We start from the raw sequence: 21,115 nt of genomic DNA, 5'->3' as shown, positions 1-21,115 counted from the left end.
GTGGGCTAATGAGAATATTCTGTTCTCTCCAAGCATAGAAAAGTAGGGCAAAACCGGTGGAATACACATAATTATAGCAAGGGAAGGAATCGAAGAACAAGGACAGAGATGGTGGCAGAGGACACCGCCGCACTCTTTGCGTACGTAGACTCTGGGCAGGTAGGTGGAACGATCTGCCCCGCTAATTCGTGGACGTGTCTTTCCATTACTCGCAGGAAGCTCGCAGTAGAAGTTTCGAGAGCTTTCGATACCCGAACAACGGCTACACACGGCGCGTTTTGGACTTGAGCCGATTGGGACGTCGTATTGCGCCCCGAAGCTAGAGCTGTGATTGGCCGGGAGGTTCTCCAAAAAGTGCATCCTCTCGCGGGTGTAGAGGAGCGAATGAGGGCAGTTGAAGGTGAGATATGCTACAAGCTGGAGGCGTTGGAGATGTGGACCGGTACGGACACACTGCAGAGCTGTACGACGAGGCAGCGATGGTGAGACACAATGTAACTGCTTACTTGCGTACCGTTAGTTCGTGATTAGAACTGGTTAGCAGTACCAATGCTTTGCACCAAGTTCTTTCCGAATTGATGAAGTCTTTGCCACGTGTGTCGTAAGCTAAGTCTTTAGACCACCATAGTTTAAGTCAAACTGAATGATGGTTCTCTTGTTTCAATGACTGTAATTCACATCAGTTTTTCTCTTTCGTCCCGTGCAAATCCGTTAACCAAATTTTAAGTTTATTAGCAGCGCAGATTTCTGTGAAGGAGTCATGACAAGTTTGACTCGTGTTCTTTGCTCTCACCAAAGATTCCCTCTGGTTCAGCACGTTGGATCATGGATAAGCTTATAATATCCTTTCCCTTGTTCCCATAGCGGCATCCTCTCCCCACGCTGATCACTGTCAGGTTTGCATCATTTCGCAACGGACAGTAGCATTTAAGAACATTTTCTGCTACGCAATTAAACTTCCTTCATGTACAATTAACTTTGATAAATCCAAATGTTTAAATTCTCTTTTTTACTTCAAGCTTCCCAGGTCATTTTCAGATGCATCAGACAATAGATTGAGAAAGTTATATGAGGTACTCGTAAACACTGTGTTCATCTCCATAGGGACATACTGTGTGGCATCAGGATAAAGAAATTGCTTTACTTGTTTTCAGGACAAAAATTCCTCACACTTTAATTAAACACAGTGTGGTCATTGCACTTAGGGGTACGATACAATCATCAGAATATGCGATAACAACAAGAAATAGGAATTATTAAATATATTTAACTCCCATTTTTGCTCTTGTTTTGCTAGCAACAAAAATTAAGATCACTAGTTTACCGTCAGACCATTCCATACAACCACACATTAAAACACAGCTGGCAGCTCATAATAGATTACATTACAAATCAGGACTTGGATTTTTCCAGGACGAAATATCTCTTAAGTTATCGCGAATTTGTATCAGTGCTTTAATTAATATCAACTGGAGAATTTCCATGTGTATGAAAAAAATTATCTGTATCAAGTTATTTGGACCTGGTAAATCGACTTTGATACCTCAGTTACTTAAAAATTCTTTTCAAAGAAACTATCGAAGACCAAGTTGAGCAGAGCTCTCATATCAGGCTTGGCAGAATTATTTCACGGAATCGATCCCTCACAAGGCACAAATAAGAGGTGGTCCAGACTTTCGAAAGATATTAGTAATGCAGCGAAAATCTCTAAAAGAGAAGCCAAACACGACAACTTGAATTACTCAAAGATAGATGGTAAATTAATTACAAGGAAAGAGATCGGCAGTGAAAGCGACTGAGAATACCAAACCATTTCATGTAGTAGCCGAAACTATTTTAAGTTACTTCAGAATCAAAATGGATTAGTTTCATTGGTGAGTCTTGACGGAGCAGAAGGGCTGTCCTGAGCGAAACAACTTTCCCGAAATGTGACATCTGCTGCAAGAGATGCAGCTACAAGAGCTACGTGTTTTAGGATCATTGGACAGCAGCGCCAAGCGTGTACTGGGTCAGTAACTGTAAACAAATCTTCCCCTTATGATGCTGGCCATCCACGTTTGTGTACATAGTGAGTCGACCTTGCAGTACTCCAGAGGAAGTGCTGACGGTTCTGCACCATCCCTTATGCACTGGAATGGTGACACACATTCCATTGCATCAGCTTCCTTTATTATGAAACCACTAATGCTTCAGACTGCAGCCGGCCGAGGTGGCCGAGCAGTTCCAGGCGCTACAGTCTGGAACCGCGCGACCGCTACGGTGGCAGGTTCGAATCCTGCCTCGGACATGGATGAGTCTGATGTCCTTAGGTTAGTTAGGTTTAAGTAGTTCTAAGTTCTAGGGGACTGATGACCACAGCAGTTGAGTCCCATAGTGCTCAGAGCCATTTGAACCTTTTTTTTTTCAGACTGCAATGGGCACGTAGTAGCGAAATCTGAAGTTTTCGGAAGAATGATGCCTCAGCTTCTCCATAATCAATAGTGGTGTGTGTATTGGATGTTACCATGGTGACAGCGTGACCATGTGTTAAGAGTCATAGTGCACGAAAACCAATCGTGATTATTTCAGGCACCTTTGATACGACATACTACCTCTTCAGCTTGAGGGCAATCACTGCAATTACTACTGCAGGTAGAGGGCTTTAGAGACTGTGATAATGCCTCCCATTCAGGCAAATCCACATACCAAATTTACTAGGGTCACCGCTTTAGTAACATTGCACACTTGTCTGACATCTATCAACTATGTCTCTGATATGGTTATTCGTCTAGCAACCACCATTGATGATTTGTGGGTTCAGATGAAAACTGCGTCCCCAAGAACATACTTCATGGTGTTTAAGGGATCTGATGGTAGTATTTGTTGAGGTGAGGGGAGGAGGGACAGAAATTATATTTGATCAGACTGAAATCCTTGTGATCCCACTGTACGCAGCTTATCAAGAAAAGAACAGCAATCGATCACAAAATCCATCGTTTTATTGCAGCACATGTAGATTTCAACTTATACATAGTCATCATAGTCATCTTCAGTGCATATAACAACATGTGACATTAGTCCAAAGTGCCATGTAGTAAACAGTATTGGTGTAGAGCTTTACTTTTGTCTCATATGAACAGTAAATGTCTCGGACAACGTAGTGTCTGCAGGCCAGTCACATGTTTGAGAAGGTATTCCATGTACTGTGACCTTTTCCGACAGTCCTCCCCGCTGTTAACACACTCCTCCTTAGTAAGAGTGGACCACTATGGAGATTGTGTGCAAGATACGTAATAATGGCATTCACATGATTAGCGTTTCAGTAAAACCACAAAAATTAGTTAGTGTTTACGCCCACCTACATTCTGTACATAAAAAAATATTCAGTAGTTGATATCACATTCAGAAGTCCAATCTAAATATTGGCTTTTTGTGGAAAGTTTACCAGCGCACGTCGAAATTCAAGAGTGGGAGCTTGTGGCCTATCACACTCGTGGTTTATCTTTCTGTAATATCTATGTTAGTGTTGCTCGGAATCCAAAGACTGCCATAGCAGACAGAAATCGATGGGCTCAGAAGGGCCGGCCGCTGTGACCGAGCGGCTCTAGACGCTTCAGTCCGGAACCGTGCTGCTGCTACGGTCGCAGGTTCGAATCCTGCCCCGGGCATGGATGTGTGTGATGTCCTTAGGTTAGTTAGGTTTAAGCAGTTCTAAGTCTATGGGACTGATGACCTTAGATGTTAAGTCCCATAGTGCTTAGAGCCATTTGAACCATTTTTGGCTCAGAAGGACAATACAGCTACGTTAAATACGTTGAGTCACGATTGTTTGCAGCAAGGTAAGTCTCCACACGGACAGTGCGACGATGTGTGGAGCACCACGGACATTACGTACGGGGGTCTTTGTTTGGGCTGGCCTTAACTCGGCAGCGGAGGGGTGCGTGCCGACTATGTACCGTCCAGCGGTCATATTGGCACAGGAGGGGCACCACTTGCTTCTAGTTCCCTTGCGCCACCACGACGTCTTTTTAGTGAGGCCCAGTTGTGCATACAGCACCATGACGGATGCATCCCTTTTGTGAAAGCTCCGAAGAAAACGACCGTACATGGATTGCATTCTTCATTATCATATGGACTCTGCACTTGGCGTGACTGTACCATCTACTACACAACACAGTCACCTCTGATTTGCATAGCCGGTAATATGGACACCAGCTGGCGTGTTAGAGCTAATCTTCGAGGCTTTCGTATTCTTATGTTTCAGCAAGATAACACAAAGCAATGTTTCCCGTGCTGTCCAGAGCTACCTCGCTACAAATGATGTTCGACGGTTCCCCTGGTCAGTATGTACTCTAGACTTCCCACTTGCTGAAAATATCTGGTCGTAGGTTGTCAAAAGGCTGGAACGCCAAAACTCGCCAGCCACTCTGATTCGTGATTGTTAGCGTATTGAAATAGCGTACAAAGATATGTCAGTATCAGTCATTCAAGCTCATTTAGAATTGACGCCCACTCATTATTCCTGCCAGAGCCGTGTAGTATTCGGTCTCAATTAGTACATAAAAAAGTTGATATTTAACTTCATCTGGAATCATCTAGATGAATACTGAAAGGAATCGGCTAAATTTCAGTTACACGGTAAATCACACAGATCTATAGGCTGTAAGTTCAACTAAATACTTGAAGATTACAATTACGTAATTGAAACTTTACCATAGGTAATTTTGTGAGAAAAGCGAACCAAAGACTGCGAATTATTGGCCTAGAAAGCGCGACAAGTCTACTAAAAGAGACTGCTTACACCTTGCTTGTCCGCCATCTTCGGCAGTATTGCTGCGCGGTGTAGAATCCGCGTCAGAGGGAACGGACGGAGGACACAAAAAAAGCTGAAAGAAGGACAGCTCATTTTGTATTATCGCGAAATGGGGAGAGAGAGCCACTGACATCAAAAGTAAATAAGAGTAACAAACGTGAACCGTGATGGCAGTTATTAAAACAAAGGCGTTTTTCGTTGCAGAAGAATCTTCTCGTTTCTAGTTAAATTTCAATCACAAACTTTCTGCTCCGATTGTAAAAATATCCTCTTGGCGCCCACCTACGTAGGGAGAAATGGTCATCATCACAATGAAATAAGAAAAATCAGGGCTCGCACAGAAAGATTTAAGTGCTCGTTTTTCCCGTGCGCCTTTCGAGAGTGGAACGGTAGACAAATAACTCGAAGATGGTTCGATGATCCCTCTGCCAGGCACTTAATTGTGACTACAGAGTAATAATGTAGATGTAGATGAAGTGCATTTTAGATATAAGTGTTGACCATGCTTTCACTACTCGTCATTGAAAAGAAATGATTACAAACAAAATATGTTTTACTTATCTTCCTTTCCCTACCCCCATGAACCATGGACCTTGCCGCTGGTGGGGAGGCTTGCGTGCCTCAGCGATACAGACGGCCGTGCCGTAGGTGCAACCACAACGGAGGGGTATCTGTTGAGAGGCCAGACAAACGCGTGGTTCCTGAAGAGGGGCTGCAGCCTTTTCTGTAGTTGCAGGGGCAACAGTCTGGATGATTGACTGATCTGGCCTTGTAACACTAACCAAAACGGCCTTGCTGTGCTGGTACTGCGAACGGCTGAAAGCAAGGGGAAACTACAGCCGTAATTTTTCCCGAGGGCATGCAGCTTTACTGTATGGTGTCTTCTTGGGTTAAGTATTCCGGAGGTAAAATAGTACCCCACTCGGATCTCCGGGCGGGGACTACTCAAGAGGACGTCATTATCTGGAGAAAGAAAACTGGCGTTCTACGGATCGGAGCGTGGAATGTCAGATCCCTTAATCGGGCAGGTAGGTTAGAAAATTTAAAAAGAGAAATGGATAGGACAAAGTTAGATACAGTGGGAATTAGTGAAGTTCGGTGGCAGGAGGAACAAGACTTTCGGTGAGGTGAATACAGGGTTATAAATGCGAAATCAAATAGGGGTAATGCAGGAGTAGGTTTAATAATGAATAAAAAAATAGGAGTGCGGGAAGCTACTACAAACAGCATAGTGAACGCATTATTGTGGCCAAGATAGACATGAAGCCCATGCCTACTACGGTAGTACACGTTTATATGCCAACTAGCTCTGCAGATGATGAAGAAATTGATGAAATGTAAGATGAGATAAAAGAAATTATTCAGGTAGTGAAGGGAGACGAAAATTTAATAGTCATGGGTGACTGGAATTCGAGAGTAGGAAAAGGGAGAGAAAGAAACATAGTGGGTGAATATGGATTGAGGGAGAGAAATGAAAGAGGAAACCGTCTGGTAGAATTTTGCACAGAGCATAAGTTATTCATAGCTAACACTTGGTTCAAAAATGATACAAGAAGGTTGTATACATGGAAGAATCCTGGAGATACTAGAAGGTATCAGATAGATTATACAACGGTAAGACAGAGATTTAGGAACCAGGTTTTAAATTGTAAGACATTTCCAGGGGCTGATGTGGACTCTGACCACAATCTATTGGTTATGAACTGTAGATTAAAGCTGAAGAAACTGCAAAGAGGTGGGAATTTAAGGAGATGGGACCTGGATAAACTGAAAGAACCAGAGGTTGTACAGAGTTTCAGGCAGAGCATAAGGGAACAATTGACAGGAATGGGGGAAAGAAATACAGTAGAAGAAGAATGGGTAGCTCTGAGGGATGAAGTATTGAAGGCAGCGGAGGATCAAGTAGGTAAAAATACAAGGGTTAGTAGAAAACCTTGGGTAACAGAAGATATATTGAATTTAATTGATGAAAGGAGAAAATATAAAAATGCAGTAAATGAAGCAGGCAAAAAGGAATACAAAGGTCTCAGAAATGAGATCGATAGGAAGTGCAAAATGGCTAAGCAGGGATGGATAGAGGATAAATGTAAGGATGTAGAGGCTTATCTCGCTAGGGGTAAGATAGATACTGCCTACAGGAAAATTAAAGAGACCTTTGGAGAAAAGAGAACCATTTGTATGAATATCAAGAGCTCAGATGGAAACCCAGTTCTAAGCAAAGAAGGGAAAGCAGAAAGGTGGAAGGAGTATATAGAGGGTCTATACAAGGGCGATGTACTTGAGGACAATATTATGGAAATGGAAGAGGATGTAGATGAAGATGAAATTGGAGATACGATACTGTGTGAAGAGTTTGACAGAGCACTGAAAGACCTGAGTCGAAATAAGGCCCCGGGAGTAGACAACATTCCATTAGAACTACTGACGGCCTTGGGAGGGCCAGTCCTGACAAAACTCTACCATCTGGTGAGCAAGATGTATGAGGCAGGAGAAATACCCTCACACTTCAAGAAGAATATAATAATTCCAATCCCAAAGAAAGCAGGTGTTGGCAGATGTGAAAATTACCGAACTATCAGTTTAATAAGTCACAGCTGCAAAATACTAACGCGAATTCTTTACAGACGAATGGAAAAACTGGTAGAAGCCGACCTCGGTGAAGATCAGATTAGATTCCGCAGAAATGTTGGAACACGTGAGGCAATACTGACCCTACGACTAATCTTAGAAAATAGATTAAGGAAAGGCAAACCTACGTTTTTAGAATTTGTAGACTTAGAGAAAGCTTTCAACAATGTTGACTGGAACACTCTCTTTCAAATTCTGAAGGTGGCAGGGGTAAAATACAGGGAGCGATGGGCTATTTCCAATTTGTACAGAAACCAGATGGCAGTTATAAGAGTCGAGGGGCATGAAAGGGAAGCAGCGCTTGGGAAGGGAGTGAGACAGGGTTGTAGCCTATCCCCAATGTTATTCAATCTGTATATTGAGCAAGCAGTAAAGGAAACAAAAGGAAAAATTCGGAGTAGGTATTGAAATCCATGGAGAAGAAATAAAATCGTTGAGGTTCGCCGATGACATTGCAATTCTGTCAGAGACAGCAAAGGACTTGGAAGAGCAGTTGAACGGAATGGACAGCGACTTGAAAGGAGGGCATAAGATAAACATTAACAAAAGCAAAACAAGGATAATGGAATGTAGTCGAATTAAGTCGGGTGATGCTGAGGGAATTAGATTAAGAAATGAGACACTGAAAGTGGTAAAGGAGTTTTGTTATTTGGGGAGCAAAATAACTGATGATGGTCGAAGTAGAGAGGATATAAAATGTAGACTGGCAGTGGCAAGGAAAGCGTTTCTGAAGAAGAGAAATTTGTTAACATCGAGTATAGATTTAAGTGTCAGGAAGTTGTTTCTGAAAGTATTTGTATGGAGTGTAGCCATGTATGGAAGTGAAACATGGACGATAAATAGTTTAGACAAGAAGAGAATAGAGCTTTTGAAATGTGGTGCTACAGAAGAATGCTGAAGATTAAATGGGTAAATCACATAACTGATGAGGATGTATTGAACAGAATTGGGGAGAAGAGGAATTTGTGGCACAACTTGAATCAAGGGATCACAAATTTAGCATTGGAGGGCAGCGTGGAGGGTAAAAATCGTAGAGGGAGACCAAGAGATGAATACACTAAGCAGATTCAGAAGGATGTAGTTTGCAGTAAGTACTGGGAGATGAAGAAGCTTGTACAGGATAGAGTAGCATGGAGAGCTGCATCAAACCAGTCTCAGGTCTGAAGACAACAACAACAACATCTTCCTTTCTTGCTTCCTCCTCGTTGTGTAAGGTCGGATTTGTTATGTGATGAAGAACAGTTCTTGCCCTTTTTCGTCATTTATTAACACCAGACACGGCTTCTACAGACATGTGAATCGAACTACTTACATCTTCTGACGGCTGGCATATTATATTGCAAGAAGTAAGTTAATGACAGACTGGCTGGCATAGTATCTTTACAGACCAAAACTTAAACAGACTAGCAGAATTTCCGCGCAACGCCCATACTTGCAACCTCTCATTTGCAGCGATAGTTTTCTCGAATGAAAATATTTTAGTTTCAATAACTTTTTAATCGGCAAATTAATTTTTACCTAAGTATACATTTACAGAAACTTGAGAATTGGAGTCACAAGAATATAATATTGGTTATTCACAAAGTATTCCATATTACGAAAGACTATTCCATAATGCGAAAGTTTTTATTACCAATAACTTAAAAAAATGTTCACATGTGCCGCGCGGGATTAGCCGAGCGGTCTAGGGCGCTGCACTCATGGACTGTGCGGTTGATCCCAGCGGAGGTTCGAGTCCGCCTTCGGGCCTGGGTGTGTGTGTTTGACCTTAGGATGATTTAGGTTAAGTAGTGTGTAAGCTTAGCAGTTAAGTCCCATAAGATTTCACACATATTTGAACATTTTTTTTTTTGTTCACATGTGTGTGAATTCGTAAGGGACCAAACTGCTGAGGTCATCGGTCCCTAGACTTACACACAAACTAACTTATGCCAAGAACAACATACACATCCATGCCCGAGGGAGGACTCGAATATCCGGCGGGAGGGGCCGCGCAATCGGTGGCATTGCGCCTCAAACCGTGCGGCCAGGATTATACCAAGAGCCTGATAAATAAATCGCGAGCAATGAAGGATAATGTGGAACATATATTTAAATTTCAACAATTTTTGGCACCTACTGATTACACATTACATGTTTAATACGCAGCATGAAAGAAACGAAGTGTTATTTGCATCATCAGATCCCGCTTTTGTTTTTAATTACTTCCTTTGTTGTAACATAAATGATGTGTAGAGCGTACGTATTGTACTTGACTATAGGCCAAAAGAAATGCTTTTACTATTTACAACACATGCTGAATAAAATAAATACTTAACAGCGGAAAATGCTGCTATCAGAACACAAAAATGGCGAATATGTTCCACTCTATTAAAAGATTCTGAAGAGTGGGGTACCAGATGTCTCATTATACCTTCCTCATCAGCATTAAAAATTTCCCCAAAAATTTTGCCATGCGAACATATTCGCGTTCTTTTTAACATTCAACTCACCTCTCACCTCCACAAGCTCCCCTAACTGTAACTCTCTCACACCCCATCTATCGCTGTAAAGGCTGTCCTGCTAATACTGCCACCTCTCACTACAATTGTCTCGCTCTTGCTCTCTCTTACTGTAACTACCTCATTCATTCCTTCCCACTGTCGCTATCTCTGTCTTACACATTGTCATTCTAATAGACTGTCTCTCATTATTACTGGCTCTCACCCACTTTCACTTTCTCCTTCTCTTTATTCCTCTCCCACTCTTTTCCTAGCACTGTTCTGTCAATGTCACTTATGTTCCACTGCCAGTCAGTTTCTTTCTCTCACACTACCATTGTCTCTTTCGTTCTTTCTATACCACAACCATCATCTACTATCTTCCAATATTAATCACTTTTACATCTCTTTCCCACTACCACTGACTACTTCTCTCTCAGTATGAAAAAGTGCGAGTATGTTCGCATGTCAAAATTTCAGGCAGCCGTATCCCACTTTTCAATCAGAGCTTTTTTTCTGCTCCAATAGGAGCTTTTTTACGCTGATTCCTTCTTTTTATTGTTACAGCAGGGCACGCAACTCATACGAAAAGAACTTTTTTGGTCAGTAAAATTTTGATAGTTTACTTAAGTGAAACTGAATGAACACAAAACTAATTTTACATCTCATCCATATTTTTATGTGCACAAAAATTTTTCCTGTGCTTTAATACTACTACGTATGCTTCCCAGAACCCTTTTGATGATGATTGAAACACTTTACAAAATATTTCTCCGTGTTACGTCACTTCATAAATTACGTTTTCGCCTCACATCAGATTTTACGTACATATTTTACATGTACAAGTAGGGTAATTTTGAATCTCTGTATTTCGGAAATGGGTGAAGATATCAAGAAATTTTGCAATGTTGTTGAAGACTGGTATCTTAGGAATATATCATAAGCATTACATCTATTTGCTACGCATAGCGGTTTTGGATTCTGCGGCTCGGTTCTGGTACCTAAAAATAATGTTTTTAGGGTTGTCTCTCGGTAACGGACAAAGATTTTTGAAAGCGGATAGATGGTACTTCTAGATAAATACCTAAAGAACATTCCGTTAAAAATGAGCTATTTGCTGGTGTTAGTTGCTTTTCTCAGGAACCGCCCATGAACTAAATGGCGCCTCCATAAGCCACTTCAGGCGTACCGTAGACCACAAATAATGCAAAAAGTAGGATAGTTACAGTAAGACGATCCTTCTGTTGGGTATACAAATTGTCCCTAGCTCAAGGCCTATCCAAAACGCTTAACCCCATCTTTTTATCAGCAATATAACTCAAAGTATGAGCCCTGGAAAAATCTACTTTTTATGCACAGCGTTTTGAAACCTACTGATAGTGCACGCTGTAGCTTGCTTATCGACAAGTGATCATATTTATCGAATAATTCAGCTATGACTTAGTGTCTAGAGTATTTGTAAACATTGGTATCGATAACTGCAGTAATGGAAATTTACCTTACCCCCCCCCCCCCTTTCACCCACCGCCACAGAAACATATCAGGTATCAGCTTTGTCAGCTTTGTGATCTCAGTTTCGCACCTAAGACACCTACAAATTTAATGATGTATTCCTATAACTGTGCTGTATACCCACAGCACGTAAAATTTCTGCGTTATCGTTGCCGATGTTGAACATGTAATGGCTAGCAGTTGTAGGTGCGCTTTACCAAAACTAGGGTTCGGTAGTTTTGGTACACTACATAAATGATGTGGAAAACGGTAGGATTACCAGTAGCATTGGCAGGAAAAGAAACATAAATGAACGTGTGGGTGAGAAACTTGGAGCCAACGGCTTCTCTTTGGTTTTTGTTTGTTTGTTTTGCAGATAATAAGGACCGCACATCGTTCAGAGTTAATTCATTCAGTATTTTATATCCTTATGAAATATAAACTGCGTTTTATAAGTATCTATAAGTACTTTATCAGTATTTTTAGTTGACTGCGTAACTTTTGCGCTTTTATGTAACCAAAGCAATCATTTTTTATGTAAGTACATTTTACAAGCAGAAACGTAAAGAATCTATATAATTTTTTTGTTATTTTATACTCAATACAAGATTCTTCATCACGAACAAAGGCAAGAGTTTTCTGCTACTGTTGATAAGTGGAAAATTTGTTTGTGAATAACAGAAACATGTTTTACATAAGCTGGAGGATGTATTGATGGGATGTTATATATGTTTTTGTCATGAGTTTTTTATTTAATTTTATCTTTTTTCGGGAAATTTTGTTTTCTATCACTATATGATAACTCTGTACCTTTTTCTTATTCTTGCTATAACATCCCTTTTTCTCACATTACAAATCAACAATTTTCGAATAAAACCTGACAATTTGAATTCTTCTATAAATACTGACCTATTTTAAGTAACAGACAGGAGAACAACTCTGTAGAGTAGTAATGTTCCGTAGGTTAAGCGACCCTTTACACGCTGAGGTGGCAAAATTCATGAGATACCCCTCACATCATGTCAGACCTTTTGCCCAGCTTAGTGCAGCAGATGGACGTGGTATGGACTCATCAAGTCGTTGGCTACTTCTATAGCCGTCCATAATGGCGGAAGTGTTGCTGCTGCGGGATCTTGTGCACGAACTGCCCTCTCGATTATGTTCCATAAATGTTTGATGGGATTCGTGTCGGACGATCTGGGAGATCCAATCATTCACTCGAATTGTCCAGAAAGAACCTATCGCGAATAATTGTGGCCCAGTGACATGGCGCATTGTCATCCATAAAAAGTCCGTCGTTGTTTGTGAACAAAACGTCCATAAATGGATGCAAGCGGTCTCCGAGTAGCCGAACATCCAGAGAACTAAATCCATTCCGTGTAAACACATCCTGCACCTTTACGGAGTCACCGACAGCTTGCTCAGTGCCTTGCTGACAACTTGAACCCATTGCTTCGCGGGGTCTGTGCCACAGCCGAACCCTGCCATCAGCTCTTACCAACTGAAATCGGGACTCATCTGACCAGACCACGGTTTTCCCGTTGTATACGGTCCAACCGATATGGCCACGAGCACAGGAGAGCGTTGCAGGCGATGTCGTGATGTTAGCAAACGCACTCGCGTCAGCCATCTGCTGCCACAGTCCATTAACGCCAAATCTCACCTCACTCTCCTAACTGGTACGTTCATCGTACTTCCCACATTGATTTCTGCGGCTATTTCACGCAGTTGCTTGACTGTTAGCACTGACAATCCTACGCAAACCCCGCTGCACTCGGGCGTTAAGTGAAGGCTATGGGCCATTGGGTTGTTTGTGGTGAGATGTAACGTCAAAAATCTGTTATTCTCGGCACATTCTTGACACTGTGCGTCCCGGAATATTGAATTCCCTGACGATTGCCAAAATGGGATGCCCCAGTCCAACCATCATTCAGCGTTCAAAGCGTGTTAGTCTCGTGGCGCGGCCATAATCACGTCTGAAACATTTTCACATGAAGCACCTGAGTAATGTACTGCCCTTTTAATGGTTCAAATGGCTCTGAGCACTATGGGACTCAACTGCTGTGGTCATTAGTCCCCTAGAACTTAGAACTAGTTAAACCTAACTAACCTAAGGACATCACAAACATCCATGCCCGAGGCAGGATTCGAACCTGCGACCGTAGCGGTCTTGCGGTTCCAGACTGCAGCGCCTTTAACCGCACGGCCACTTCGGCCGGCACTGCCCTTTTACACCTTTCGTACACGATACTAGACGGGTCTGTATATGTGCACATCACTATCCCATAACTTTTGCTACCTAATTATATATCCTCACTGAGTTTCTAGACGATTACGGATTCCGGTTTCTAGGGGAACCTAGTAATACACTGATCACATATGCAGAAAAATTGATCGAGATGAGGTAACGCCCGACAGGTATGCAAGACACCTATCGTACAGGTAACGTGGCTATGTAACAGACCAAGGCTACTTGGGAAATTATCGTAGTCTACGTTTACTTCACCCTGGAATTAAACTTCAGGGAGAAGAAATAAAAACTCTGAGATTTGCCGGTGACATTGTAATTCCGTCAGAGAGAGCGAAGGACTTGGAAGAACAGTTGAACGGAATGGAAAGTGTCTTGAAAAGAGGGTGTAAGATGAACATCAACAAAAGTCAAACGAGAATAATGGAATGAGTCCAATTAAATGTTGTGATTCCGAGGAGATTAGATTAGCAAATGAGACACTTAAAATAGCAGATGAGTTTTATTGTACGGGAAGGAAAATAACTGATGATGGTCGAATTAGGGAGTATGTAGAATGCAGAGTGACAATGGCAAGAAAAGCGTTTCTGAAGAAGAGAAATTTGCTAACATCGAGTATAGATTTAAGTGTCAGGAAGTCCTTTCTGAAAGTATTTGTATGGAGTGTAGTCACGTATGGAAGTAAAAATGGACGTTGAACAGTTTAGACAAGAAGAGACTAGAACCCTTTGAAATGTGGTGCTACAGACGAATGTTGAAAATTAGATGAGTAGACCGCGCAACTAATGTGGAGGTACTGAATAGAACTCGGGAGAAGAGAAATTTTTGGTACAACCTGATTAGAAAAAGAGATCGGTTGGTAGGAGACATTCTCAGGCATGAAGGGATCACCAGTTTAGTACTGAAATGAAGCGTGTGGGGGGGAGGGGGGGGGGTAAAGATCGTAGAGGCAGACCAAGAGATGAATACACTAAGCAGATTCAGAAGGATGTAGGTTGCAGCAGTTACTCGGAGGCGGAGACGCTTGCACAAGGTAGAGTAGCATGGAGAGCAGAATCAAACCAGTCTTTGGACTGAAGACAGCAACAGCAACAAGAAGTTTAATCACAACATGTAAGCTTTCACGGCCGGCGTCTTCATTAATGAAAACTTCCGGGCTGAATTGCCGTGGTGCATATATAAAACTACTTCTCCTTCCTGACGTTTCGTTGCCTACTGCGGGCAACATCTTACGAGGTGAGTCGGCGACTGGCTGCTAGGCCCTGGAGGTCGCTCATATATAGAGCGCTTAGATGGTGCCACCACTCATCACGTGCTTTCGACTTTAAAACTATCTCTGGCTAGTGCCATCTCTCTCCACTTCGTTGGTGCAAAGTCGACCGCCATATCTTGTCTAGTTTTAATCCTTCTTGTTTTTTTATTAAAATTATTTTCGTGCTTGTAGAACTCTATAGCTTCTCTATACATGCGGCTATAATAATGTGAGGTCCTAGCTATCACGTTTGTCTCACTAAATTTTATTTCGTGGTCACCGTCTTTGAAAACGTGTTCCGCTACAGCTGATTTGTCAACTTGTCCCAATCTACAGCTCCTTTTGTGTTCCGTTAGGCGGGTATTAACACTCCTTTTAGTTGTTCCAATATAAACCGTGCCACAGCTACACGGAATTTTATACACACCTGGGGTGGCTAAGGGTTGTCGTGCGTCTTTCCCCGATCTTAAACTTTCACTAATTTCCTTGGTAGGCAGAAAGATTGTCTCCACTTGAAACTTGGCCAAAACTTTTCCAATACGGTCTGTGATATTATGAATAAATGGAAGAAAAACTTTTCCAACCGACGGTTGTTGTTGTCGTGTATTTTCGGACACTTTTCTTCTAGGGTGGAGTGCTCGATCTATCTCGTTGTCAGTGTACCCATTTCTCTTGAAAGCCGTTCGCAAATGGCATAATTCATCTTGCAAATAAATTGGCTCACAGATGTTGTTAGCCCTGTCCACTAAAGTTTTTATGACTCCTCTCTTCTGCCTAGGATGATGATTTGAATCCTTATGTAGGTAACGATCGGTGTGCGTGTGTGTGTATCTTTCCTATATACCTTGTGCCCTAAAGTCTCATTTGCCCGTTTAATAACTAATACATCCAAAAAATTTAGTCGTCCATTACTCCCTTTCTCCATGGTGAATTGTATCTTTGGATTGAAACTGTTTATGTGCACCAAAAAATCACTTACTTCCTCTTCAGCATGATTCCATAAGTTGTCATCCACGTATCGATACCATTTCAAAGGGCTTTTATTGGCCGACTGCAGCACTTGTTGTTCGAAAAATTCCATAAATAGATTAGCAATACCTGGGCTCAGAGGGCTACCCATGGCTACCCCACAAATTTGTTCATAAAACTAGTTGTTATATTGAAAATAAGTCGAGGATAGACAATGTCGAAACAAACCTATTATATCAGTAGGAAACAAGTCAGCTATGTAAGAAAGAGCTTCGTCAACAGGGACCATGGTGAACAGGGATACTACATCGAAACTGACAAGGATCACTTGGACTAAACGTGATCTCCCTCCGTTTTTCGATAAAATGCATGGAATTTTTAATATGAGTGTCAGTTTTACCTATATACGGTTGCAACAAAGAAGCAAGATATATAGCCAGCACTTGAGTAGGAGCCCCAATGGCACTTACTATCGGTCTCAATGGGACATTGGGCTTGTGTATCTTAGGTAACTCATACAGTCTAGGAGGGTAAGCTTCCGTTTTGCAAAGGTATTACTTATCTTCTGTAAGAATTTTTTGGATGTATTGGTTATTAAACGGGCAGATGGGACTTTAGGGCACAAGGTATATAGGAAAGATACACACACACGCACACCGATCGTTACCAACATAAGGATTCGAATCATCATCCTAGGCAGAAGAGAGGAGTCTAAAAACTTTAGTGGACAGTGCTAATAACATCTGTGAGCCAATTTATTTGCAAGATGAATTATGCCATTTGCAAACGGCTTTCAGTAGAAATGGGTACACTGACAACGAGATAGATCGAGCACTCCACCCTAGAAGAAAAGTGTCTGAAAATACACGACAACAACCGTCGGCTGGAAAAGTTTTTCGACCATTTATTCATTATATCACGGACCGTATTGGGAAAGTTTTGGCCAAGTTTCAAGTGGAGACAATCTTTCGGCCTACCAAGAAAATTAGTGATAGTTTAAGATCGGGGAAAGACGCACAATACCACTTAGCCACCCCAGGTGTGTATAAAGTTCCGTGTAGCTGTGGCACGGTTTATATTGGAACAACTAAAAGGAGTGTTAATACCCGCCTAACGGAACACAAAAGGAACTGTAGGTAGGTAGGTAGGGTTTAAGGGCGCTCAACTGCTGAGGTCATTAGCAAGGAACTGTAGATTGGGACAAATTGCCAGTCAGCTCTACCAGAACACGTTATCAAAGACGGTGATCACGAAATAAAATTTAGTGAGACAAACGTGATAGCTAGGACCTCACATTATTATATCCGCATGTATAGAAAAGCTATAGAGATCTACAAGCACGAAAATAATTTTAATAAAAAAGAAGGATTAAAACTAGACAAGATATGGCGGTCGACTTTGCACCAACGAAGCGACAATCGATTACCTGTAATCGAGAGAGATGTCACTAGCCAGAGATAGTTTTAAAGTCGAAAGCACGTGATGAGTGGTGGCACCATCTAAGCGCTCTATATTAGCGGGACCTCCAGCGCCTAGCAGCAAGTGACCAACTCACCTCGGAAGATGTTGCCCGCAGTAGGCAACGGAACGTCAGGAAGGAGAAGAAGTTTTATATATGGTCCACGGCAATTCAGCCCGGAAGTTTTAATTAATGAACAACAAGTTTATTTATGATAATCTGCGGTAGCCTAAGTTAGTTTTACAACTCTACTAGTATTCGGACCTGCCCACAGCTGGCACGAAAGCGGGATGGAGGACCTGCCGGCGGTGGTGGACTACGTGCTGCAGCAGGCGCGCCGGCCGCAGCTGGTGTACGTGGGGCACTCGATGGGCGGCACCATGTTCTACGTGCTGGCCTCGCTGCGGCCCGAGTACAGCCGCAAGGTGGGCGCCGCGTTCCTGCTGGCGCCTGCCGTCTTCATGGCAGACCTCTACAGCCCGCCGCTGCGCGCCGCCGCGCCTCTGGCGCAGTCCATCGCCGTAAGTACTCCACTCCCAGTGACGCGCATGCGCAGAGCCCCGAAGTGGAAGGCCTTATTATACGTTACTCACAAGTTTTGTAACGGTTAGTTCTGTCACAGAAAGCAAAGAACTAGGAAGACCAGTTGAGTAGGTTGCATAGTGTCTTGAAGAGTAAGATGGTCAGAAACAAAACTAAAACATGGACAATGGAGTGTAGAAGAATTACGAGGAGCGTTCAATAACTGATACACCACTTTTATTTCTTGGCAAATTCCGGTGGAAAAAATGGCAGAACTCGTTGTGAGACGTCATGGAATATTCTCGCTTCAGCCTCTATGGTTTCGTGTACTTCTGGTAGGTGGCGGCGAAATACGTAGCCTTCATAATGCCGTCTGCAACACATGTGCGCTCCATGCACAGAGCTGTCATTGAATTTATTTTGGCGGAAAACTAAGCTTCGCAGATATTCACAGGCGCTTGCGGAATGTCTACGAAGAGACTGAAGAAAGGCACGGTGAGTCGTCGGACGTCATATCATCGCAACTACACTACTGGTCATTAAAATTGCTACTCGAAGAAGATATGCAGATGATAAACGGGTATTCATTGGACAAATATATTATACTAGAACTGACATGTGATTATATTTTCACGCAATTTGGGTGCATAGATCCTGAGAAATCAGAACCCTGAACAACCACCTCTGGCCGTAATAACGCCCTTGATACGCCTGGACATTGAGTCAAACAGAGCTTGGATGGTGTGTACAGGTACACCTGCCCATGCAGCTTCAACACGATACCACAGTTCATCAAGAGTAGTGACTGGCGTATTGTGACGAGCCAGTTACTCGGCCACCATTGACCGGACGTTTTCAGTTGGTGAGAGATCTGGAGAATGTGGTGGCAAGGGCAGCAGTCGAACATTTTCTGTATCCAGAAAGGCCCGTATAGGACCTGCAACATGAGGTCGTGCATTATCCTGCTGAAATGTAGGGTTTCGCAGGGATCTAATGAAGGGTAGAGCCACGGGTCGTAACACATCTGAAATGTAACGTCCACTGTTCAAAGTGCTGTCAATGCGAACGAGAGGTGACCAAGACGTGTAACCAATGGCACCCCATACCATCACGCCGGGTGATACGCCAATATGGCAATGACGAATACACGCTTCCAATGTGCGTTCACTGCAATGTCGACAAACACGGATGCGACCATCACGATGCTGTAAACAGGACCTGGATTCACCCGTAAAATGACGTTCTGCCATTCGTGAACCCACGTTTGTCGTTCAGTACACCATCGCAGGCGTTCCTGTCTGCGATGCAGCGTCAAGGGTAACCGCAGCCATGTCTCCGAACTGCTGCAAACGTCGTCGAACTGTTCGTGCAGATGGGTGTTGTCTTGCAAACGTCCCCATCTGTTGACTCAGGGATCGAGACGTGGCTGCACGACCCGTTACAGCCATGCGGATAAGATGCCTGTCATCTCGACTGCTAGTGATACGAGGCCGTTGGGATCCAGCACGGCGTTCCGTATTATCCTCCTGAACCCATCGATTCCATATTCTGCTAACAGTCATTGCATCTCGACCAACGCGAGCAGCAATGTCGCAATACGATAAATCGCAATCGCGATAGGCTACAATCCGACCTTTATCAAAGTCGGAAACGTGATGGTACGCATTTCTCCTCCTTACGCGAGGCATCACAACAACGTTTCACCAGCCAACGCTGGTCAACTGCTGTTTGTGTATTAGAAATCGGTTGGAAACTTTCCTCGTGTCAGCACGTTGTAGGTGTCGCCACCGGCGCCAACCTTGTGTGAATGCTCTGAAAAGCTATCATTTGCATATCACAGCATCTTCTTCCTGTCTGTTAAATTTCGCGTCTGTAGCACATCATCTTCGTGGTGTAGCAATTTTAATGGCCAGCAGTGTATTTCTTATGGAAGTGCTTAAAAGAGCTCGCTTTCTTCTGCGAAACAGATATACACAATACCATAGAAGATCAATATTCAGGGGTCGTTCGGTAGCGTTCTCGCTTCCCACGCCCGGGTTCCCGGGTTCAATTCCCGGTGGGGTCAGGGATTTTCTCTGCCTCGTGATGGCTGGGTGTTGTGTGCTGTCCTTAGGTTAGTTAGGTTTAAGTAGTTCTAAGTTCTAGGGGACTGATGACCATAGATGTTAAGTCCCATAGTGCTCAGAGCCATTTGAACCATCAATATTCAGGGAAATGACAGGAGCGATCATTCGAACTCAAAAGTCTAGTAAACATGGGCTTTAAAATGCATACGTTAAGAGCACTGAGCACTTGTTCAGTCGAAGAGATGTGTTTCCCATTAGCGAAGATGGACAAGCGCTCATAGATCTTAAAGTATGCACTTTATACCCGATGTTAACTGGACATATTTTCTTGTTTTGGTCCATACTACCACCTCTCAAAATATGGAAAACTATAAAGGCAGCATGGCTCAATATTTGTGTAGGGGACTTCAAACGAATGTTGAATCCATGCCATGTTGAGGTGCTGCACTGTGCCAGGCGAAAGCAGGTCTGACATGATATTAGGAGGCATCCCATGATTTTTGTCAGCTCATTGTACATCAAGAAGGGCACCCTTCTAGTTTTTTTCTGGTGGAAGTGGGTTTATTTCACAGTATCTAAGCTGAAGGAGTTCTCAAATCTCTCAATATATGCACTTAGAATCCACGTTTACTAGGCTTTTTTGCTTCGGACGATCGCTCCTGCCATATTCCCGATTATGACAGTCCTTGCTGTGACATTCTGTATATTTTGCATTTGGTGCATTGCACAAATCTGAACGCCTTAGATCCTGGCAAACCTACCATTGAGAAGAGGTCTCGGATAGATGCGTGTTACAGATCTTGTTTGATGTCCCTGGTCGCATCCTCAATGGAACTGCATCATCTTCGTCATCACATTCCTCCTCTTCTACTTCACACTCTTCTTCCTCTTGTCTCGTGATTGTGGACGTATAGGTCTTGCCGAACACAGTGCTACAGCCAAAAAATGTCGCCATATTGTTGCAGTAAAATAAACAATCACTTATTCGATAGTAACGGATGTATTAGCACATCACAGCACATTCTGGACACATTATAGTTGAAAATTAATAAAAACAATCATAAATTACCTTTGCAAATAGTCTTCACGGGTTTGCCGCCGGATCACGGTGTGCAAATTCCACAACGTGTAACGTGATCCGGCGGTAAACCCGTGAAGACTATTTACAGCACATCCGCCGGGAAAGCTTGAAGAGTCACACAAATTAA

At 42.8% G+C, this 21,115-nt stretch overlaps 1 protein-coding gene across 2 annotated transcripts in view; it reads left to right on the top strand.

The window, feature by feature from the left end:
- The window catches only part of LOC126412717 (lipase 3-like), a 209,981-nt gene that overhangs the window by 125,159 nt on the left and 63,707 nt on the right, over nt 1-21,115 (top strand). For both annotated transcript variants that reach the window (XM_050082435.1, XM_050082436.1), the window contains exon 4: nt 17,594-17,840. In XM_050082435.1, the coding sequence (XP_049938392.1) occupies nt 17,594-17,840 (247 nt within the window). The remainder of the gene's footprint in view (nt 1-17,593; nt 17,841-21,115) is intronic.

This window comes from Schistocerca serialis, chromosome 7 (genome assembly GCF_023864345.2).
Source record: "Schistocerca serialis cubense isolate TAMUIC-IGC-003099 chromosome 7, iqSchSeri2.2, whole genome shotgun sequence".
Taxonomy (NCBI): Eukaryota; Metazoa; Arthropoda; class Insecta; order Orthoptera; family Acrididae; genus Schistocerca; species Schistocerca serialis.
The sequence above is the reverse complement of the archived record's forward strand: the minus strand, read 5'-3'. Positions and strand labels throughout refer to the sequence as shown.